The sequence below is a fragment of the Hyaena hyaena genome, unplaced genomic scaffold (assembly GCF_003009895.1).
Source record: "Hyaena hyaena isolate Hyena2069 unplaced genomic scaffold, ASM300989v1 scaffold_213, whole genome shotgun sequence".
NCBI lineage: Eukaryota > Metazoa > Chordata > Mammalia > Carnivora > Hyaenidae > Hyaena > Hyaena hyaena.
The window spans coordinates 2193227-2218141 of record NW_024080843.1 but is presented as its reverse complement, the minus strand read 5'-3'; the positions used below and the strand labels follow the sequence as shown (position 1 = coordinate 2218141).

At 43.0% G+C, this 24915-nt stretch overlaps 1 protein-coding gene and 1 non-coding gene across 2 annotated transcripts in view; both read left to right on the top strand.

The window, feature by feature from the left end:
* KLHL6 (kelch like family member 6) overlaps positions 1-24476 on the top strand; it is a 59629-nt gene extending 35153 nt beyond the window's left edge. Inside the window, exons 3-7 of the mRNA XM_039242316.1 lie at positions 4601-5050; positions 11735-11972; positions 18269-18471; positions 20087-20300; positions 21827-24476. Of these exons, the coding sequence (XP_039098247.1) occupies positions 4601-5050; positions 11735-11972; positions 18269-18471; positions 20087-20300; positions 21827-22128 (1407 nt within the window). The 3' untranslated portion in view covers positions 22129-24476. The remainder of the gene's footprint in view (positions 1-4600; positions 5051-11734; positions 11973-18268; positions 18472-20086; positions 20301-21826) is intronic.
* On the top strand, positions 18985-19088 carry LOC120238559. The gene has a single exon (XR_005530254.1). It is a non-coding gene; the product is annotated as a small nucleolar RNA U13 (small nucleolar RNA).
* Positions 24477-24915: the final 439 nt, after the last annotated feature.

Here is a 24915-nt window from a genome sequence, read left to right as displayed (position 1 = left end):
AAAAAAAAAAAAAAAAAAAAAAAAAAAGATTCTCTGGTCTTGTCATCCTGGCTCTCCTTCTTGTGTTGGCTTTGTCCTCAGGTGCATGGATACTAGAGAGCAACTCACGGTGTTTCCTGTAAACTCAATTCCCAGAAAGCTTCCACAGGTGCAAACAGGTGCTTGCACATCATTGTAGGGGTTTACAGACTCCGGAGCCCATCCGTCAATCCCAAATTTAACACTCTGATTGAAGAAAATAACTTGTGTGTAGATAAGGTGATGGCCATGGTACTCCTCCCCCCCCCCAACGCTTTTTAAAGTTTTATTTATTTGGAGGGGGGGCAGAGAGAGAAAGCACGAGAGAGAATCCCAAGCAGGAAAGGGAGAGAGAGAGAGAATCCCCCGTCGGGCTCTGCCCTGTCAGTCGAACTCATGAACCATGAGTTTATGACCTGAGCCAAATCAAGAGTCACTTAACCTACTGAACCACCCAGGCGCCCCTCTTCCCCCTTTTTTTAAAGTTAATTTAAAAGGGGCCTTCTCAGTTGAAATTGGGGATAGCTATCCTGCATTCTTTCTTAAAAAGTGGAGCTCTGGAGGGAGTCAAACTTGCCTGGGCAAGGAGAGCAGGATTTTAACAGAGTGATGAGAGAGAAAGCAGGTTCAGGCTGATGAAACAGCCTGAGCACAGACAGGCTCTGTGACAGACAAGCTTAGGAATGTTTGGGGAAGGTGAGTAGACAGGTCTGACTGTGGAGAGGTTCTATCAGGGAAAGTCCTAGTGACAGTGTGCAGCTTGAGGGGTAAGAATAGGGCTGTCTTCATTTTCAGGCAGTGGAATCACTGAACTGTGTTACACAGCATTTATCACAGCTGTAATTTGACACTTGTGTGATTATTTGATTACCATCTGCCTTCTCCACTGGTCTGTCAGGTCCAGTGAGCACTGACATTGTGTGTCTTTCTGCTCACCTCTGCACCTCTGGCACTGGTTGATAGCCTACTACAGATGCTCATTACACATTCTGGAAATTAACCGGTGGAGGAATGGGGGAATGAATGGTTTCTGGGTGGGGAGGGACACTCTGGATCAATGTTTCTAACAAATGTGAGCTCCAGTACTTGGTTTGATTCTCCTTCAATGGTTTCCTGCTTTGCTCATCAGTAGTCATGAAGCAGGGGGTAGGAGTTGGCACCTTGTGGGTCAAGCCTTCCTCTGAGCAGATCAGATTACTGGAGCCCTCGTTGGTGAAGTGTGCAAACCATGCTTGGCATCTGCCAGGCCCTTGTTCTGTACACACACTACTCGACCTGAGGTAGCTTGAAGTTGTCTAAAAACATGCATTCTTGGAATTAGATAGGACTGGTTCAAATTTTAGCTCTACCTCTTCTTAACTATAAGAGTCTGAGGAAACCACTTCACTTCTCTGGATCTCCTTTCCTCATCTATAAAACAGGAAAGATAGTAAATATCTACTTTATAGTGTTGTGAGGATTAAATTAGTTCAGTAATATAAAGGGGCTGCCACATCATAGGCGTTCTTTGTTTTATTTTTTACATTTTATTTTCTCATCGTGTCCTTCAAAATTGCAAGGAGTATTTATTTTATTTTATTTTTTCTGATTGTAAAAGCAACTTCATGCTCAGTGTAAAACATTTGTTCTAAACAGCAAAGTCTAAAAGAAAAATTAGTAACTTTATAAAACTGCATTTGAGATAAACACGATTTACATTTTGATGTGTTACCTTCGAGTGTTTTCTCCATTCACGAGAGACTTTATTTTAAAATAGATAATTCAGTCACATGGTGCACAATGCAAGGGAGGACATATAGGTAAACAGTGAGAAGTAAGCCTTCCTCTCTACCCTGACCCCAGCCACCAGTTCCCCTCCCCAGAGACAACTACTGTTACCAGATTCTTAGGTGGCCTCCCAGAGACAGTTTACATATTTAGAAAATCTGTTTTATTTTCATATCATCTTCTTCATATGCAAACACTGGATTAGTGTACGTGTTATTTATGCTAGAGGCTGCCACAAAAATGAGTTCCCTTTTAGTGCTCATAGATATATGGCTCTGGTGACAGGTTCTGTGGGCTCAGCAAGGCTTGGTCTTGGTTGTATATTTTTACTCTTTGAACTGAAAATCTGCAGACAACTCAACAGGTGTTAGAGTTCTCAGTCTCAACCGTTTCTACAGTTGCTCATGCGAGGAGTAGATCTGTAGGCCATGGCTGGAGCCAGCAGACAGGGCAGTCTGAGGTAGAATTAAAGCTCCTCCAACATTTCATTGACCCTCAGTCAGTTTTTTAAAGTTTGTTTATTTATTTTGAGAGAGAGAGAAAGGTCAGGAGAGGAGGGGTGAAGAGAGGGAGAGAGAGAATCCCAAGCAGGCTCCAGTGCAGAGCCTGATGCAGGACTTGTTCTCACAAATCTGTGAGATCAGGACCTGAGCCAAAATCAAGAGTTGGACACTTAACCGACTGAACCACCCAGGCACCCTGACCCTTAGTCAATGTTTTATAAACTGATAATTGGAATGGGAGTTCTGACATGGAAAGATAATATGTGACAACTGAGATTGATCCAAAAATCAGGGCTGTGTGCCCGCTAGAATAGAGTGGACTGAAGACCAAAGCCTAAATCAATATGGTTCAAAGACCAGTTCTGCTCCCACCTCCACCCTTCAGGCCCCACAACCCTGCTACCCTCAGCTCCTGTCACTGGAGCCTCTTCTCTGCAGGCTGCACCCCTCCCTGTGCAGGTCTGTCTCATTCATACTTTCACTGGGCCGTGCCTTCAAATTGGGCCTCTCCCCTTGGTGTTCTCCACTCAGCCTTTGTCTTTCCCTCCTGTTAATTCATCAACCAAGAACACTCAGAACTTGATCCTGCATGGAGCCCGGTGGACGAGGTGGGGATAGGAAGTTGGACTTGTTCAAAGCTAAGTTCCAGAGAACAGTGAATAAGAATGGACTGATGCATTGGAATATTGTACACCTGAAACAAATGTAACACTGTATGTTAATTACATTGGAATTAAAATTAAAAACCTAATAAAAAAAAGAATGAACTGATGCATTTGAGACACCTCATTTGGAAAATGTGTATTAAATAATATAATGGATATAGCAGTGCTTTGTAAAGTGTTAAGTGCTGTATAAGCATAAGGGACTCATATTTTTTGTTTATTTATCTTGAGAGAGAGACAGAGACAGAGAGAGCAGGGGAGGGGCAGAGAGAGAGAGAGAGAGAGAGAGAATCCCAAGCAAGCTCCATGCTGGGAGCCTTGGGCTTGAACTCACAAACCATGAGATTATGACTTGAGTTGAAACCAAGAAGGGACTCATTTTTATGAGAATGATGATCATTTAAAACTAAGACATAGAAACCAATGATTTTACAAATGAATTTTTAAATTATGGAAGTGCTACTTATTCATTTTAGAGGATTTTTAAAGTATATAAAAAAGGGGAAGAGAAATTCTCAGAGTCTTATTAGAGAGTGTGGTACCTTGTATCATTTCTACAGTATATTCTCTTTCTATCCTTCTGGGACTGTTTCTGTGGGATGACTATTTTTCCCTTGACAACAGATTTTGCCACATGTCTTACTCTGGCTGGTTAAGTGTAAGTGGAAAGGGCATGTACAACTTCTGAGCTAAAGTTTTAAGAGCATTTCGATAGCTCTGCCGTCTTTTTTCTCCTTCTGTCATAAGATTGGCATATGTCTCCGTCAAAGGCTTTTCTGTCATTCTGGGTCTTGGCATGAAGACCCCTGTAGGACATATAATGTGAGCAAGAGATAATCATTTATTCTTGTCAACATCTGAGATTGGGGGGTAGTTTGTTACTGTAACATAAATTGTCCTAAGATACCTGATATTCTGAGATATCATAACTTAATATTTTGGTGTATACACTTCAGCCTTTTTTCTATGCCTGTGTTCCATATTTTTAATAAAAATCAGATTATAGCATACCTATTATTTTATGAAGTGCTTTTCTCATTTCAACTACAAATGTTTTAGCATATATATCTAAAAGACAAGGATTCTTCTTTAAACATAATCACAATACTGTTGCCACACTTAAAAGGAATAATAATCCGAATAAGGACCAAAATAAGGTCCATACTTTGCACTAGCTTGATGTGTCTCTTACATCTCTGTGTGTTTTCAGGTTCCTCCTCCCCATGTCTCTCTCTTAGCCTTGTGATTTATTTGTTGAAGAAACTGAACTGGCTGTTCTGTAAAGTTTCTCACAGTCTGGATTTTGCTGATGGTATATTCCCATGGCGTCGTTTAACATGTTCCTCTTTCTGCTGTATTTCCTGTAATTTGCTGACTAAATCTAGAAGCTTGATCAGGTTCAGTGAACAGATTTTTAAACTCAGTACATTATGAACATTTTCAATATCATTTAATATTCTCTTACATGTTTTATTAGTGACTACAGAGCTGCTGAAAACAAGAACGTGCTATCATTTCTTTAGCTAGTCCTCTATTGTCGGTCACTGGGATTGTTCTAAGTTTTTGTCGCTACACACAACTTGCTGATAAACCTTCTTGGGGATGAATGGTTTTCTGGCCTGATTTGCCTCCCTTCTGTTTTCTTAGTTCCTACGGATGGTGGATGCCTGTGCCAGCTTCCTAACAGAAGCCTTGAACCCGGAAAACTGTGTTGGAATACTGAGGCTGGCAGATACACACTCTTTGGACAGCCTGAAAAAGCAGGTGCAAAATTACATCATCCAAAACTTTGTGCAGATTCTGAACTCTGAAGAGTTCCTTGAACTTCCCGTGGACACTCTGTACCATATCTTGAAGAGTGATGAGCTTTATGTGACAGAGGAGGCTCAGGTGTTTGAGACTGTGATGAGTTGGGTCCGGCACAAACAGTCAGAAAGGCTCTGCTTGCTCCCCTATGTACTTGAGAATGTGCGCTTGCCACTTCTGGACCCGTGGTACTTTGTGGAGACGGTGGAGGCAGATCCTCTCATCAGACAGTGCCCGGAGGTCTTCCCGCTACTTCAGGAAGCCAGGATGTACCACCTTTCAGGCAATGAGGTGAGTTGACAATGTGCGACACTGCAGTTAACTGGTGAGGTGAAAGAGTCTGTGGGCCTCACAGAAATGAGGTGAGGCTGGCTTGCAGATCCTTACGTCATTGTGAAGACAAATGCCACACTGTCTATGGTTTGAGTCAGATGGTTCCAGATGCCCTGGATTTCTGATCTGTGAAATGGGGATGATACTGCATCATAAACAGCTACTGAGAGGATTGAGTGAGATAGAAAATTGCTCAGCACCATGCCCTGTACATCCTTCCTCTTCCCAGAGCTTAAGGGTAGAGGTTGGTGGGGGTGACGCACACAGGACAGAAAGTGCCCTGTCCAGTCACCATTCCACAGGAGCACTGCTTTCCTAGTTTGCCTGCTCTGGGAGCTGCAAGTCTTTTGGATGTCATGTGAATGTTACCTTGGTTCAGACTGTCATTGTTTCCTTTCTGAATTTCTGAAAATTCCTCAAAACTCACCTTCCTGCCCTCAGTCTGACCTTCCCCCAATTCATTCACTAGCTGGATGATCTAAAACTCATGCCTCATCATTGTGTTCTGGGGCCTTACCCTCTTCCTGGGTGCCTGTAACTCTCAGGATAAAGCCCACACACTTCCTGCCTGAGCTCCCAGAGCCTGGCCTTATGTTCTTCACCTCCTGCACACTTCTCTAGTGCCGTCTACAACCTCTTCCTTCTGCTATGCCCTAATGCTCTGCTTGCAATTCCCTAAAGTGGATGTGCTTTTTCACCCTCTATTGCAGGCGAATGAGGTCCTGTTCAAATGCCTTTTCCTCTCTCCATCTAGTTGGCTTCTACTCTGGCTTCAAAACCTTCTTCAGAGACCTCTCTCATTCTCATCGTCCCTGGTGCATTGCTCTATCGTAGCACCAACCACCACATGGTACCACTGTGTTCTTCATCTGTAAGTGTCTCTATACTGGGAGCTTGTTATGGTAGGAAATATATCTTATGGGACTTTTCACCTCCAGACCTTAGGAGAACTCCTGCTCTAGAGTAAGTGATTGGCAAATGTGTGTTGAATGAAGAAATGAGTTCCCAGATGATGCATACGTGTATCATTTGGATGTACCTGGTTCTCCTTAACAATTTCTGAAGAATTGTTTTATTCAAATCTTTATAAAGATGAAAGTAGGCTTAGTGGAGAGGAACAAAACTATCAGGAAATAATACTATAAGGATAGTATATTTAAAACTATACACATGAACACACATGTATATACCACTGTACAGTAGACCTGGGATAGGCTACCAGACCTTCATTAGGGCCATTGATAGAAATCCTAGCCACAAGTGGGTTAGAAATTGTCTTTCTGAGGCTGCTGGGAGCCTCCTCCTTTTCCTGTGCCTTTTCTTGTCGTTCTGTGTTGCCCTCAGATCTGCTGTCATTGATTCACTCTGAAAATATATCCTTAAATGTTTGGTAGAATTTACCAGTGATACTATCAGAGCCAGTAGTTTTCTTTGTGAGAAATAAACTCTATTTCTTTAGTAGATATAGGGTTATGTATTTCTTCAAGGATGAGCTTTGGTAGTTTGTGTCTTTCAAAGAAGCTGTGGAATTTACTGGCATAAAGTTGCTCACAGTATTCCTTCAGTATCCTTTTAATAACTGTAGAATCTATAGTGATGTCACATTTCTCATTCTAGATACTGGTAATTTGTGTCTCCTCTTTTTCCTTTTTTACCCTGATGAGTCTGGTTAGAGATTTATCAATTTTATTAAAGAAACAGCTTCTGGTTTCATTTGTTTTTATGGTTTATTTTATTCATTTATACTGTGATCTTGATTATTTTCTTTCTCTGCTTGCTTTGGGTTTAATTTTCTTTGATTTTTTTTTTTTTTAAGTGGGAGCCGAAGTCATTGATTTGAGAAATTTTTTTTTCTAGTATTGTCGGCAGTACTATAAATTTCCCCCTAAGTGCTACTTTAACAGCATCCCATATATTTTAATAAGCTACAAATGTATGTATGTATTATATATGTATATATTTAGTTATTGCAAATAAGTCATAGACACCAGCTATTTGCTGGATATGGCCCTGGGCACTACAAAAACAGTCTCTGCCTTATGAAATTGATGGTCTGTCAGAGAAGCCAAGACAATAAGCAGATGAACAGTGATGAGTACACTGATGTAGGGAGTCCAGCCAACCATATGGGCCCTGCCCTATGCTGGCTATGTGGGTCCCTGGCAGATGGCTCAGCACCGGGCATTAAAGCGCTCATAAAATTGTAGACAGTGCCAATCTCTATCTACAGCTGCTCTCAGTTCAGGGTCTTGATCAGCTACACTTCCAGTATTCTAGCTATTTTTATGTCTGCTTCCTGTTTCCTAAGTCCCAGAAATGTAGGTGATAAAGGTTATCCTCTGCTATAAAATATCTCTACTATACCTTCTGCAAAATGGCTGCTATGAAATATCTGCTTTGACTTCGGTGTTTGCAACATGGGGAGAGTGGGATTATAAATTTTGGGTTTAGGAGAAGAGAGAATTCTTCTATCTGGAAGAGTGGCAGCAACTTGGGCTTACAGTTAGGCAGATCTGGGTTTTAATCTTGACTGCAGAATTTACTGACAGTGTGAACTTGGGTAAGCTGCTTAGCTGCTTTAAAGCTCTGTCCTGCCCTGTAACATGGGGATAAGAATGTCTACCAACTGATACAATTGTTTTGATAATTAAATAAGATAATGAATGCGATGTGGTTAGTGGTATCTGGTGCATTATGTAAGACACCACAAATGAACATGTTCTCATTCTTTCACACTTCCTTTATGGTACTTTATCTCCCACAACCAAGCATTTTCCTTCTCTGAAGCTAAAATTTCTCTTTTCACTGTGTCCTAGGGTTGCTGATTTATGTCCTAAGTCCTCCCCAGGGCACTTTCTCATTCCCATGTTACAGTCTTGGTAACTGAACCAGCCAACCGCAGTGATCTTTGAATCAGGGTCTCACTGCCAGCTGATTCCCTGAAACCCCCTGTCTGTTCACTGCTTGAATGATCTTGGGCTTACTCCTCATAGTAGTAATGAAAGCCTGGAGGCTAGTCTCTGAACATACTTCTCCCCTTAACCTTCCTTTTTCAAATTTGAACCCTTCTTGTCCTATCATTGTCTTTCCCTTTTAACCTTGTTCCTCCTCTAAGCTCATGGAGGTAGCAACATTTTAGAACCGTAAAAGCAGATGTCAATCTACATTTGATATAGGAGTGGTAGCCAGTACCTTCATTGAGAGAAGTTTGTTGGAGCAGAGAAAGTTTCTCCTTTATTTGATTACCTCCTGAATTTCCAGCGATCACCTTGATCTGTACCAAAGGCTACTCTGACATGTGTGGTGTCACTCATTCCTGAGAACAGAGGTAGCAGAGGCTCAGCCCTGAGGACAGCTTTGTTGAAGCAATATGTTCACTTATGTTGGTCCTCTAGTATAGGCCCTTTTAATGAGTAGTCAGTAAGGTGCAACTGCCTGTTCTATTTAAAAATTTTTTTTAATGTTTATTTATTTGAGAGAGAGAGAGAGAGAGAACAAGCAGATGAGGGGCAAAGAGAGAGAGGGAGACACAGAATCTGAAGCAAGCTTCAGGCTCTGTCAGCACAGAGCCTGATACAGGACTCGAACTCACGGACCTCGAGATCATGACCTCATGACCAAGATCAAAGTTTGACACTTAACTGACTGAGCCCTCCAGATCCCCCCTCCCTGCATGTTCTATTTTTAACAATCTAAAAATAAACTGGTTAGGCTTGATTGTTGCATGCAATTCTTTGGCAAACACTTCTGTGTGTCTGCAGCAAAGTTGCACGTCTCTGACTTCAGAAGGGCATGTCTCATGCCTTTGGGGTTAATATTTTGCCAAATGTAGCTGAATTTATAGTTTGATAACAGTGCCACCACTCGAGAGTCCTGCAGTGACCAGTGACAAGGCGGGTCTTAATACCCAGCAATTCTATCAACTAGATGTCTGTATTAGTTTTCTATTGTGATGTAACAAATTATCCCCAAATTTTATGGTTTAAGACAACAAACATTTATTATCTCACAGCTCACAGGAACCTAGGTGTGGTTTAGTTGGATGGTTCTGGCTTAGAGTCTCTTATGAAGCTGTAGTCAAACCATTAGCTGGGGCTGCAATCATCTCGAAGCTCAAACAGGGTTGGAGGATCAACTTCCAACTTCATGCACAGGATTGTTGACAAGTGTCCGTTCCTTGCTGGCTACTGGCTGGAAGCCTCAGTTTCTTGCCACATGGGCTTCTCCATAGCTGCTGGCTTTCCCCAGAGCAAATAGCCCCAGAAAAACCGAGAGAGCAATCAAGATGAAAGCTGTAGTGCTTTTTATAACCTAGTTTCACCAGATATACCATCACCTTTGCTGTATTCTATTGACACAGGAACTGACCCTGGAACAATGTGGGGAGAATAACATAGATGTAAATATCCTGAGGTGGGGATTGCTGGGCACCACTGAGGAGGCTTCTTATAACAGTGATCTAGACTGGGAAAAAAAAGATCTGTATCTGGTCCTGGGTTACCTAGCTCTCCTATTCCTTCCTTCCTTCCTTCATTCCTATTCATTAATTTACTCACACTTTCAACAAATGTTTATAGAAACCCACAATCTCCAAGCACTGTTCTTGATGCTGAGGATCTGTTAGAGAATGAGGACTGTTCCTGCCCTCAGGGATCTTCTAGTAAATTACAAAGAAGTATGCAAAGTGCTGTGATGGGGAAATTGAGGACTGTGGGAACATGTGTAGAAGGTCAAGAATGGGTTCTTGGAGGAAAGGACAAAGAGACAGTACAAATAGTGCCAGTGACTTAAAAGGTAAGTGGATGGGGAGGTGGTGTGGGAAATCAAGGTGGGGATCCAGATAGAAGTCAGGAATGCAGGGGTTTTAGTCAATGGGAGCTGAGTCTTCCACAGCCCAGGACTCAGAAACAGAATGCCAGTCTGGGAATCACGAGTAAGATCACAGTCAAGTCCCCTACCGGCCAGCAGGCTATTGAGGCAGGAAAGCAGTCACTAAAGAAGATAGGGGGCTTCAGAGGAAGGCTGAGGCATGGCTCTCGGAGCTGGAATAAAGGCCACATGGGAACCGGTTCTGGGAGTTTTGTGCTGTCCTCTAGGCATTGCCCTCCAGTCCCTAACCCTCTTGAGAAGACCAGCTTGGTGCTGGAGGTTTCATTGTGAACCAGGGCAGGAAGTTGGAAAGAATGTCACAGAGTGGCAAGATTTGTCTTTGGTGCTCATCACTCAGCATCTGTTCTGCCAGCTGGGCATTCTCTTTGTGCCTCCAAATTCCCAGGACCACCCCTCCTACCCTTATCTCTGTCTTTTCAACTGTCAGTGCCCTCAGGTTCTGCCCATTTCCCCACACATCCTGACTCTCTGCTGGCCCCCAGAAGAGAGCCCTGCCACAGACTTTATGGCTATGAATTGAGGATGCAAAATTTACTGTATCTGATTCTTTGGTACAAAAAACCCCCAAGTCTGTTATGGACAAGTAGAGGTTGGGTGTTGGCCAGCCTGATTACTTGTGACCATTGATTGGATTCATCACCTGAGGGTGCAGTTTTTGCTACTGTAACTTGTTTGTCGCATCTGTGTTCAAGACGGTAGTTTCATAGTCTGTGTTAGGTCGGCTTGACCGTGCAGGAAAAAGTGGCTGCCTTGGTCATCTGGGAAATGGGTGCTGCCTCTCTGTCTCCCATCAGCCCACCTGCAGAACCTTCCCCACTGAGCCCAGGGATGGATGGAACCAGGAGGAGTCAGCTCTCCCTTTTCCCTAAGAAGGCCCATATGACATCTCCAATTGCTCCTACTGCCACGACTGCCTGTTACGGGCTGTGCTTGCACCAGGTGCTCTGCTCTTCCCTCTGCATCGTGACCTTGTGAGTGCTCATGATGACCTGATGCCACAGAAGTGATGACAGGGGTTTACAGAAATCGTGTCGCTTCTCCAAGGTCACATAGCCATACATGGTGAAACCAGGACTGAAATCTGGCGTATTTGACTTCCAAACCTCTGCTCTTTAAGCTGGGTTCAAATAGCTGTGGTGTGGGTATATTTGCTTGTTCAAGGCTCTGAAGGGTCATACCTTTGATATTGGAACCCAGTCCTCTACCCTCCCTGGTCACACTGTGCTCCCTTTTGGTTTTTTCTTCCTAAGTCTCAAGTGCTTGTAGGTGCCTACCATCAGGGCTTCTCTTCCAGAAAAGGTCTGGTGGTGAGCAAAGTCTGGGATATCATCAAGAAATTGAAACCAAGAGAGAGTGGAAGGTGGCCAAAAATGAAATTCCAGGCTTCAAGCCCTCAGACCATGCAGGAAGGGTGAGGCAGAAAGTGCATTTGATGGTAAATGGACCTGAATTTCTTAAGACAGCAGCAAAAGCAACAATAGGTAACCTTTGTTGAGTACCTGTTGTATACCAGGCCCCTTGCAAGCCAAGCACGCCATGTGTATGATATCATTTAATCCTTACAACAAACCTACGAGGTAGTTACCACTAAAATCCCCATGACACAGATGATGAACTGAGGCTCCTGGAGGTGATGTCACCTGGTCATATGGTGGCAGAGTTGGGAATTGGGCTCAGCTCTGTCTGGCTCCACAGCCTAGGCTCTGAACCTCTGTATCATCCTGCTTTTATGTACTCCCATTGGTTTTCCAGATCATTTCGGAGCGCACCAAGCCCAGGATGCATGAGTTTCAGTCTGAGGTATTCATGATCATTGGTGGCTGCACGAAGGATGAACGGTTTGTGGCGGAGGTAACCTGCCTGGACCCCCTGAGGCGCAGCCGCCTGGAGGTGGCCAAGCTCCCCATGACAGAGCATGAGCTGGAGAGTGAGAATAAGAAGTGGGTGGAGTTTGCATGCGTGACATTAAAAAATGAGGTCTACATCTCAGGTAAGCAGGAGCCTCATGATGACAAAGCAAGTCCCAGTGGTGCTATATGTAGTTTCCTGAGTGAGAGCCAGGCCGCCATCTTACAAGAATTTCTGTGAATGGCAATAGTCTAGCTCTGACTGGGTCAGCATATGGAAACCAGGAGCTCAGGGCGTCTTGGCTTGGAAAGCACATGATTACTTAATGGACACTAATCTGTGAGCAGTGTTATACTAGGATCTGGGGGAGCAGGCAGACAGGTCCAGTCCTTCATGGAAAAGGAAGAAGGAAAGTGATACTAGAGTTTATTTGGTGTTTGGTATAGGAGTAGGACACTAAGCTGGGTGCTGGGAATATAGTAATGAATAAAAATGTCTGCTCTGTCAGAGGACTGTAGATGCTGGCGAGGTTGTGGAGAAACGGGCACCCTCCTACACTGTTGGTGGGGATGTAAACTGGTGCAGCCCCTCTGGAAAACAGTGTGGAGATTCCTCAAAAAATTAACAATAGAACTCCCCTATGACCCAGCAATAGCACTGCTGGGAATTTATCCAAGGGATACAGGAGTGCTGATGCATAGGGGTACATGGACCCCAATGTTCATAGCAACACTTTCAACAATAACCAAATCATGGAAACAGCCTAAATGTCCATCAGCTGATGAATGGATCAAGAAGATGTGGTTTATTTATACAATGGAATACTACATGGCAATGAGAATGAATGAAATCTGGCCATGTGTAGCAACATGGATGGACCTTGAGGGTGTTATGCTGAGTGAAATAAGTCAGGCAGAGAAGGACAGCCACCATATGTTTGCACATATAGGAGGATTAGGAGGAACTTAACGGAGGACCGTGGGGGAGAAGAAGGGGAAAAATAGGGAGGGAGGCAAACCATGAGAGACTCTTGAATGCTGAGAACAAACTGAGGATTGATGGGGGTGGGGGGGGAGTCAAAGGGGGTGATGAGCATGGAGGAGGGCACTTGTGGGGATGAGCACTGGGCGTTATATGTAAAACAACTTGACGATAAACTATTTAAAAAAATAAAAAAAATAAAAATGTCTGCTCTTCTCCCTAAACCTGAACCTCAGCTCAAATTTATTGTCATACTTTTAGATGCTTCACTGGAACATAGTACTTTTTCATTTCACACTTCTTTCTTTCTTTTTTTATTTTAGACAGAGATAGAAAGAGAGCAAGAGTAGGGGAGAAAGAGAGAGAGAGAGAGAGAGAGAGAGAGAGAGAGAGAGAGAATCCCAAACAGACTCCACATTCAGCAAGGAGCCCTTTGCAGGGCTTGATACCACAACCTTGGGATCACAACCTCAAGCTGAAATCAAGAGTCAGATGCTCAACTGACTGAGCTACCCTGGCACCCCTCATTTCTCTGAGTTATTGCTTAATTATTTACAGTTACACTATGCCTGACTCCCATTAGTCCTTAAGTTATATAAGAGTCAATACTGTATTGCCAGTACCTAGTACTGTGCCTGGCTACATAGTAAATGCTTAATAAATATTTATTAAATGACAAAGTCTGTACCATTTTAACAGCACAGTAGATGAATTTATAATTTGGTGGCATTTAATCATTTGCCTCACATATCAACTCTGTAAGGTAGGTGATTTTAATCTCCAGGTTACAAATGGAGAAAACGGAGGCTCTGAAAGATTATGGAATGTACCTAAAGACAGGTCATACCTTGGTAAATGACAGGCAGTGTTCCAACCCAGGTTATGTGAGTCTCATCCTCTTCCCATGACATCAAAAGTCACCAAGCTCTTCTGTGGGCCCCAAGGGAGGAGAAAAGCATCCCTTGTCCTCTCTTGGAAGCTTTCTCTAATCTGAACTTGTTTGGGGGAAGAACTCCTTCCCAGAACTGTTTTCCTCCGAAGTCAAGAGCAGGTCAGTTCTTCCCTGGGTATGTTAATACCATAGATTAGATTATAATTTTATTTTATCTTGTAGAAATATTTTTTTTATTGTTGTAGAAGATTCAAATAATACAGAGTGGAAAGTAGAATATGGCAGTTTCTCTGTGCTATTAAAATCCTATATGTTTTAACTTTTTTACAAAAATAAATTTATATTGGCTTAGAGTAAGTAATGCTAGTTGCTGTAACAAACACTAAATCTCAGTGAATTATGGAATAGTCTGTGGGCACTGGGGGGAGTGGACCTCCTTCACTCAGTCATTCAGGGACCTAGGCTTTTGCATCTTATGATGCTGCTGTTTTCCACAAGTGGTCTTCAAGGTTGATGCATTACAGGAAGAAGGAGACACTGAACGAGTTGAGAAGGCATACTTGCTCGTAGCAGCCTCAGCCTGGACGTGAGGCATCAGTCTACTCACATTCTGTTGGCAAGAACTAGCCACGTGCCCCCACCCCTGCACTCCCAGCCCCCCAAGCAGTGGGCTAGGAAATGTAGTTGAGCTGTGTGCCCAGGAGGAAAAGACAGGTTTGGGAATCATAGTCAGTCTTTGTCACACACACCATACGTGTTGTTCTATAACTTGTACCTCCCCTCACTTAGACTTGTTGTCTATTTAAAAGTGACACTGGGGGCGCTTGGGTGGCTCATTCGGTTGAGCATCTGACTTTTGGTTTTGGCTCAGGGCATGATCCCAGGCTCATGGGATTGAGCCCCTTGACATCTCTTTGCTGAGCATGGAGCCTGCTTAAGATTCGCTTTCTCTCCCTCCTGCTCCTCTCCCCAGCTTTCACATGCACTCTCTAAAATAAAATTTAAAAAATGACACAAGCAATACATGAAGCCATGCTTGTTATACACAGTTAACTTATACAGAGAAACTTATGCTTCAAATAACAGTCTCTTGGACATCATCACATGTTGACATAAGGGATCTGTCATGTGGATTAAGTGACCTAATACGTGTAAAGCACAGCACAATCCCAAGCACATAGGGGAGCTCAGCAGTGTTATTTGTTGTTATTGCTAGTATTCTTTCTACCAGCTTCTGGGAAGTCTTATTGAATGAATGAAATGCAGTTTTTTCAGCTTTTATTTTCCCCCTGAAAAAAATGCTGCAATGGCATTTAAATACTATATTTATGGACTTGTGCTGCTGTTTGGAGAGATTCCTGGAGGTGGTCATAAGATATCAACTTAGAATTTTTATAGATATTGCTAAATGGGTACCAATTTATAGTTCAACCAAAGTTGAATGACAAGGCCTATTTTCTTCATCCTTGCTGACATTTTTTATTATCAATTACATTTTTTATAGCCTAGAATGTTTATATTTACATTCTTAGATCATTAATGATGTTAGTATATTTTCATATATTTATTAGCTAACTTTATTTTTAAAAAGTTATCTATTCCTACCCTTTGTTTTTCTATTGGTTGTTTGTCTTTTTAGTAATTTTTTGGAGTTCTTATTATATATCCTTTGCTATTTGTATTGCAAAGTTTCTCTCGGACTATGGTTATCTTTGAACTTCGATTTACATTTTATATAGTAACTTTCTTTCCTATGTGAGTCTGCATTTTGTGTCATACTTAGAAAGCCCCTCCTCACCCCAAGATCATCAGCATCTCCTATATATACTCCAGTTACTTTTATACCATTTACTTTTGAATTTTATTTTAACTATAATGTGAAAGAAGACTAACTTAATTTTTCCCTAAATAGTTGTTCTAATACCATGTATTTAATGATCCTGTGTCTTTCAGTCTGTTCCATACTCTTGTTTTTCATTGGTCAGTTTGTCTCATCTTATGCTGGTACCACATTGCTTTTATTATCATAGCTTTTTAATATATTTTGATATTTGCTAGCAAAAGCCTCCTTGTTTATTTTTTTCAAAAGTTTCTCAGACATTTTTCCAAATTTACTCATCCAAATGAAATTTAAATTTTTTTCAAAGTTTTATTTATTTCTGAGAGAGAGAGATCGTGTAAGCAGGGGAAGGTCAGGGAGAGAGAGAGACACAGAATCTGAAGCAGGCTCCAGGCTCTGAGCTAGCTGTCAGCACAGAGCCCGACGCAGGGCTTGAACCCACTAACCTTGTGATCATGACCTGAGCAATAGTCAGAGGCTTAACCGACTGAGCCACCCAGGTGCCCCTCTTCCAAATGAAACTTAGAGTGATGTCTTCAAGTTCCCTGAAAAGTCCTGAAGGCACTGAATATATTGATGATCTTGGGGAGGGTTGGCATCTCTATAATAACCTGTCCTCTCGTCTATGTCACCTATGCACATGTCGTGCTTCCCACTTAATCAGGTCTTCCTTTACATCTTGAAATAAAACTACATTTCTTTGAAAGCACATAGTTATTTTATAACTTTTGACACTACCTCAATGGGATCAATATCATACACAGTGTTTTGAACAGAGACCTCTAAAAGGCACACAACCCAAGGAAAAATGGTTAAACTATATGAACAGAAACTTCATAGAAGAGGAAGAAGCTCAGTCTTCCTCGCATCCAGGAAAAAACAGACTATGGTGTTATTTTTCTCCATCAGCCTCCACAAACCAAAAACACTGTTAATAAATGCTATGAGTGGGGTATAGGGAAAGGTCAACCAGGACATCTCTGGAAGGCTCTTTGGCGATACCTATAAAAATTCAAGGTGTGCATGCCTTTCCGTTAGATATCTCACTTCTGGGCTCTACCCTAGAGAAACATTTACCCAGGACATAGAGCATCATCCCGTGATACACATTACCCCAGGAGTGCACATTTATAAGTCTGAGAAGTACATCTTTTCAAATTATTTATTTATTTATTTGAGAGAGAGAGAGAGATCAGAAGAGGGGCAGAGAGAGAGAAGGAGAGAGAGAATTCCAAGCAGGCTCTATGCTCTCAGTGCAGGGCTCAAAGTGGGTCTCAAACCCACGAACTGTGAGATCATGACCTGAGCTGAAATCCAGAGTTGGATGCTTAACTGATTGAGCCACCTAGGTGCCCCTGAAAAGTACGTGTTTTGCTTTAAGTAGTTGGTGATGCTCTGTGCTGATGGGGAATAGAAACACAAACCTGTTAAAAAATTTTATTAAAGTCCCCCAAAAGTCAGTTCTCCTTTTTCTTGGTGTCTTTCCCTAACTGAATTATGTATTTTCTACTTATTAAGAGGGTTGTCTTGAAAAATATGTTTACCATCTCATTCTCATATTATCTATTGTGAGCATCTTATTCTTTTATAATAAAACTATTTAACAGTAGGACAAACCCCATTTAACGTTTTTTTATATAGATCGGAGATTTGAACCAAGACAATTTTGTAAGATTTCTTGGTGATTTTCCCAGGTTTATATTTGTCTAAATAAAGAAACAAGCAGAATTTAAGGTGCTTTCTAATTAGCCTGCTGGTCAAGGTACTACTATGCCCACGGCAGTTGTCCAACCTTACCTATCCTGCCTTACTTCCTGCCTCTTGGCTACACAGACCCTGAGTCCAGGCGGCCGCTGGCCCCCATCCACCCTGGTGGACTTGGGTGCCACTTTCCTGGAGACTTCTCTGGACCCAACTCACTCAGCCACCTCTTCTCTTCTCTGAACTCTCACAGCACAGATGTGACACATGGCACAGTCTGGTACACGATTCACCCCAGCCTCACACTGGTTTTCTCTATTCCCCTATGTTGGCTCGGTTTCTCATCCAGACCACTCACACCTTCACGATTTCTTTTGTTTGGGAGGGCAACTGGCCCAGGGATATAACACTTAAGGACTATGGGAAATTATGGAAGAGGCTATATTTCTGACACATCTGGTGGTTTCTTTTCTTTTTTAAAGCTTATTTATTTTGAGTGTAGCAGGATTCTCACACAGAGTCGTGACACCGAGGCTTTTCTTACCAGGAAGTAATTTTATTCCAGCCGGTGTCGCTCAGTAGGGTTCATACCCAAAGAACTGAACACCACGTGGCACGGCTTTTTATATATTTTTTACTTCTTTGTCTCCCCAAAATGGTAACACACAAACATGCAGTCTGATTAACGTGGTCTCATGTTACAAGGTCGTGAGGGATGTCGTCACATACAGGAATAGCAAGGTTGCCTTGAGATATTCTTTTTTATTTTTTTCTTTCTTTCTTAGGGAGGGGACCCTACCACAAGAGAGAGAAAGTGCAAGCAGGGGAGGGGCAGAAAGAGGGAAGGAGACACAAAAAGTGAAGCAGGCTCCAGGCTCTGAACTGTCAGCACAGAGCCCGACAAGGGGCTTGAACTCACGGACAGTGATATCATGACTTGAGGTGAAGTCAGACGCTTAACCAACTAAGTCACCAAGGCACCCTCACATCTGGTGGTTTCTTAAATGCTCTGTATCTCTTCTAGGTGGCAAAGAGACACAGCATGATGTTTGGAAATATAATTCTTCAATCAACAAATGGATTCAAATTGAGTATTTGAACATAGGCCGCTGGAGGCATAAGATGGTGGTTTTAGGTGGCAAAGTCTATGTGATTGGAGGTTTTGACGGCTTACAGAGGATCAACAATGTGGAGACCTATGATCCCTTCCATAACTGCTGGTCAGAGGTATAGCAGATTATTTCTATGAGTAATTTTGTATTATTACTTCAAAGTTTAAAAAAAAAAGTATATGCCAGTGTAGGTATATGGCTTTCTGATCTCTCTGCTCCCACTGAGAACATTTTTGGGGTCTCCAAGCTTCCCTCTTAATAGGAGCCATTGCTACAGCATTGCTGATCAGGTCAGAGAAACAACTTCCTTCCAGACGGGGAAGCTCTGCGTGGGCACTTGTCTATCCTGGCAAGAACCCCAGGTGTAGAGGGGAGGCTTGGTTCTAATCTCAGTCCGCATGTCTTAGATTAGAGTCTGTCTCCCCAGATACCATCTGCCCATGTTGTTTCCACAGTGGGCATACAGGCCTCCCTTTGCCACACTGTTTACTGAGCCAGAGTCATTTGGTAGTGGCTAGAAGTTAGCCCTTGTAATCATGCTAGGTGAATAAGCCCTGGAGATCTGCCATACAACATTGTGCTTGCAGATAGCAATACTGCGTTTTATGTTTAAACATTTGTTAAGAAATTTCTTTTGTAGTTCATAAGTGTGATGATTGGGTCTTCATACCATCATGTGACATGTGCCTCCCTCAAACCTTGTTAAGACCCTGGCACATTACCTGTCTGATGTGAAAAAAAAAATTCTTAAGAGAGTAGATCTCATGTTAAATGTCCTTACAATAACAACCACAACAACAATAACAACAACAACAATAATAAAAGTAAAGCAGTCTCACTTCCTGTATTTCCAGGTTATTCTCAATTACAAATTTTCTTTCTCCTTATGAGACTATATGTCAGAGTATGTTCCAGTTTGGGGAGTGTAAAACATGGTCATCACAGGCACAAGCAAAGGTAGCTAGGTCATCATGGCGTCTAGCCTAGACCTGTCAACCTGAAAACTGCTCTATAGCCCTTAATATTTATAGGAGTGTCCCTAGATCTTCTCAACTTGTAAGTGCCATGACATAGTTGCTCTATGACCCAAGAGGGCCATGTTAAAGGGCAAGAAGCTCTTGGAAGTCTCCTTGAGTACCCTGGTGTTCACAGGGTAGAAGCACAGGTCTGGCTAAATACCGAAATTTTCATGCTGCCCCAGAGTGGGAGTCTGCTTACCTATGGCCACCTTATCCCATATATTGCTTATATGCAATAAGGACAGTGGCACATCGTTGGCACTCAGTTAATATATTTTTTTTTTTTACAAATAGTTTATTGTCAAATTAGTTTCCACAACAGTTAATATTTTTTGAATGAAGGAACACATGAATGGATAGAAATATGCATGTCTGAGAAAGTAGTTTCCTCTAATAGTGGCTAGTTTCATCTGTATAAACACTTTTTCCTATGTACACCTTCCCTCCCCTGGTAGCTGGACTCTGGGAGAAACAGGCTGGAAACATCCAACACTGGAACCTGTTCTAGCCTGTCGGAGCCTGCAGGGAGGGTGGGAAATGAGTGCTTTGACCACGTGTTTCAAGGGGAGTCAAGCCCACAGACCTTGTGACTTCAGGCAAAGGACTCCCAGGCTTGTGTTCTCGAGCTCCTGGCCTGTGTCCTGTGAGCCAGTGCAGCAGTCTGGGAGCTGTGTGACTGACAGCTTCTCCTGATGCCCTCTACCTTCACAGGCAGCACCCCTTCTTGTCCACGTCAGTTCCTTCGCAGCTACCAGCCATAAGAAGAAGCTCTATGTGATTGGGGGTGGGCCCAATGGGAAACTGGCCACAGACAAGACTCAGTGTTATGACCCTTCAACCAATAAATGGAGTTTAAAGTCGTCCATGCCGGTGGAGGCTAAATGCATCAATGCAGTCAGTTTCCGGGACCGCATCTATGTTGTTGGTAAGTAAATGAATGGCACCTTATTTATCTGAGGTCCCCCACCCATGCAGCCATGCAGGTAGATCAGATAAGGCCCTCCTGGGAACTCACATGGATTCCCGGGTGATGTGGGTGAGGTTGAAAAGGAAGAGAAGGGATTGGTCCAGGCCTTGCCGTACTGGACACAGAGACAGCTCATGTTCAGGGGACATACAAAATAGACTGACAGGAGGGCTCAGTGGAGGCGCCAGATGCTGCTACAGGAACAACGTGTGTTGTAAACATTCGCAAATGTATGAACATTGAAACTTACACAGTAAGTGACCAGTGAATGGTAGCTATCATTACTTCTTATTTTGTGTTCATGGGAATTTTACTCTTTCCATTTGCTTTGGGGCTCTGAAAAGATGCATTTAGCCACAAAGAAAGTCTGACTAGCCACACCACAGTTGGCATGTAATTGTTAAAGATGATGGATCTCAATACCAACTACTCATTAGAATCACCTGTGGAGCTTTTTACAAAAATATGCAATTATATCAGAATGAGAGGGAGGATGCATGTCTATAGTGGAAGGTGTTTCTTTTTATTTTTTTAAATGTTTTATTTATTTTTGAGAGAGAGAGAGAGAGAATACAAGCAGGGGAGAGGCAGAGAGAGAGGGAGACACAGAATCCAAAGCAGGCACGAGGCCCTGAGCTGTCACCACAGAACGTGACGCAGAGCTTGAACTCGTGAACCTCAAGATTGTTACCTGAGCTGAAGTCGGATGCTTAACAGAATGAGCCACCCAAGCGCCCCCACAGTGTAAGGTGTTTCTAATGTGCAGGTGATTTTCGTGTGCAGCCAAGGACTGAGAATTACTGATTAAGGAGATGCCAAAGATATGTAACTTCAGCAAACCAGAGCCAATCAGAGCAGGCTTCCCAGAGGCAGAATACAGGAACAGATTAAGGAAAAACCCCTTCTCTCTCTTGCTTCAGGTTTCCAGTGTGTTATGGTCAGCCTCATGACTTCAAAGCTCATCTTCAGATGGGTAATGGGCTGGCGTCCCAGGTCATGCTCAGTCTACAAATAGATGCCACCACCTCTAGTCACTGCCATGTACTGATAGCTTCTGTACAGGCCTTCTGCAGGTGCTTTATGAGCATGATCCTTTTGATGTCGTATAACCACTGCGGTCTCAGTGCACATGGTTTCAATAAAAATGTGGCAGAGCTGGGGTCATGAGCTGAATGCACCAGCTGTACCAGGTGGTATTTCTTTCAGGGAGCAGTCTTAGGGTACATTTTGGCACCACGTGAAGACAAACGTCCTTGAGATCCTGATTAGTGCCTGACAGCAGAGTTTAAGGGGCTTTGTGAAGTGTTTCCAGCATGAGACGTGCTTTTCCTAGTATCCATTTGAGCTTTCTGGAGAGCCACGAATCTCCTCTTTCCATTGGCAAGAGGGTAGATTTGATCTAGCAGAAGTAGAATTTTTGTGGTTAAAGGGGAAGAAAACCAGAAAAACAGTGAGATGCCCACCGTGTTTCCCTTCCTCTTCAGGAGGGGCCATGAGAGCGCTTTACGCCTACAGTCCCCTGGAAGACAGCTGGTGCCTGGTGACCCAGCTCAGCCACGAGAGGGCCAGCTGCGGCATCGCGCCCTGCAACAACCGCCTCTACATCACTGGGGGGCGGGACGAAAAGAACGAGGTCATCGCCACGGTGCTGTGCTGGGACCCGGAGGCCCAGAAACTGACGGAGGAGTGCGTCCTGCCCCGGGGGGTCTCGCACCATGGCAGCGTCACCATCAGGAAGTCTTACACACACATCCGGAGGATCGTGCCCGGAGCCGTGTCGGTGTGACTGCGGATGGCGAGGGGCGCTGGACGGGGCCCCGGGAGACCTCCCTCCTCACCTGTCTCCTGGGTTCGTCCCACTTCAGACAGCAGGCTGGGCTTGAGCTACAGGCCATACACCTGGGTTCCCCGCGGCTCCACATGGGGGCTCCTTTTGGAAGTCACACCTTCAGGACACCAGCCAGGAATGTTTGTGCGACCTACCTCAGGAGGGAAGAAGAGTAATCTGTAAGATTCAGGACACACTTGTCCCATGCCAGGTTATGTGCCAAGCACTTTTGTGTACCAATTCATTTAGCCATCACAATGACCTGGTCACTGGACATTATCACTTCTCTTTTACAGGTGAGAAAACTGAGTTTCAGAGAGGCCAAGTGCTTTGCCCCCGGTCACCCAGGTTATAAGTAGGAAGCCAAGAGGCTAACCTCAGGTCTTTTCAATGTCAAGGTCAGTGCTGATTCTGGCTGCCTATTTCCAAGTAGGAAACAACAAACTAAAATGGGCTCAGTTTTTGTTCTGACAAGTTTGCTAAAGGATTCACTCAGCAAGGCGGGGAAATAGTTTTTTTTTTTTTTTTTTTTCTTATATTTAAACCATATGGCATTCTTGGTGTTAGCGCCTTGGGCTCCTTGTTAAGAGTGTTTCAAATGTTGCATCTGACAGGACCGGGAGATGGGTCTGGGGTGACCTATATGCTTTGAAAGAGATAAAAGACTTCTCACCCATCAAAACCTCTATTTTTTCATGATCACCGAGGTGCATTTTGGACTAGAACTGTTATTGCCAGACAGAATTGTACCTTCAGCACCGTCCAGTGCCCTGGACTTTTCATGTCCAACACTTGTATTGCAATGTTGAAAAGAGTTTTCCAGAGACTCAGAATACTATTGTTTTGTTTTCTTTTGTTTTGTTTTGTTGTGTCTTTAATGTAAGCACCCCTACACTGCTGGCCACCGCAAGAATGGCTGACTCTTCTTGACAGTATATTTTCTACTTTTTAGACTGTGATTTGAGTCCATGTCCCTGAGCCCCACCTTCCTAGAACCTTAGTTTTCAGGATCCTTTTAAGCCCTATTATTCGGTTTTTGGTTCAGTTTGGCACAATTTTGACTCAAGGAATGGAGTCTGTCCTTCACTCTGATAGAGCTTTCAAATGAGCTCACTGGAAATTCATTCTAATCCCCAAGTTGGGGAAACAGATTAAGAGATCCTGTTTCATGTGCTGTACTTAAAGAGCAACAACAATGATAGCAACATAGTAACTGCATTACCCAATGTGTTTTATTTTCATCATATGATTTCAAATCTCTTTAACAGAGTTTTATTTCATGTCAGATGCAGCATATTGTGCTTGTACTTCTGGAACAGTTTGGGAAGTAGAGATATTAGAGTTTATAGTGAGTTGAGTTTTCATAGAAAAGTTACGGTTAGAAGAAGCCAAAGTTCAAAGCTGATAAAGAAAAAAGGACTTGGAACATTACACATGAGATTTCTGTGTATGCTTAGATCATTGGGGATAAATATAAACCCATGTTGGTGTGTGAAAAGCTCTGTGCCTTAGAATCAGGTGTGACAGTTCAGCTCCCTGCTACAAACGATAAGATAAGAAAATACAAACATATCTAGGGACATTTAGAACACATTATAGTAAGTGATGTACTTACTCCTGAGTACTAATAACCTTAACAAAGCTTTCAACAGAAACAATTTAATCTAGTTCAATTTAGCAAACATCCAAAGAGTTCTTTCTGTTTGTCAAGCCTTGGGGACACCAATGAGTAAGATAACCACTCCCTGAAACATTCAGCAAACAGATAAACAGGCCACAAGTCAACATTATAATTTTTCTTTTGATCAAGTTAGAGAAAAATGATATGTCTGCAAAGTTATGAGGTTACATCCATGTCTTTATTGCCCTCTCAGTGGTCTTCTTGGGAAGCTGTACTCTTAGATCAATGATGTGGCCATTGCTTACATATTTGACTTCCTTTGAGATCGTCTTCAGAAACCATTTATGAGCTGTAGGAGGAATCATTTTCCAAAGGTGACTTTAGGGAAGAACTTCCATAAAGGCTATCAATGACAACATCAGTGGCATTTGCAGAGAGATCCCCTCAGAAAGAGAATGCTCCTTGTCATGGAGGACTTTTGATAAGAGCAATTGACAAATTTTGTGCCCATCAGTGGATCAGCCCTACTCAGGGAAAGTAAGAATTCAGGATCTCTGTGTTATAAATCTGCTTCTAATTGCAGGACCCAAGTTTCAAGACTTGTTCAGAATACATAAATGAAGTCAAGGAAAGGATTCTATGTCATTTTTAAAAAATGTTTATTTATTTTTGAGACAGAGAGAGATAGAGCATGGGTGGGGTAGGGGCAGAGAAAGAGGGAGACACAGAATCTGAAGCAGGCTCCAGGCTCTGAACTGTCAGCACAGAGCCTGATGTGGGGCTCGAACCCATAAACCATGAGATCGTGACCTGAGCCAAAGTCAGATGCTTAACCCACTGAGCCACACAGGTGCCCCAGAGTCTATGTAATTTTAATGTCACCAGATATGCAAGTGAACTGTAAAATCTCAGATGCCTGGCCCTCAAGAGAGATCTTCAATAATGACATAGGTTGGCAGACAGGTACACCTGTTAAGACAACACAGAATCCTGCAGTTAAGGCTGCCAGCCAGTAGTTTTAGGGAGAGAAGAGTTCAACCAATTCAAGGAAAGTTTATAAGCATATCAGGATTTAAGCTTCTAGGCACTAGCCAGGGATGGAAGCTCTTAAAATCTAATTTCCA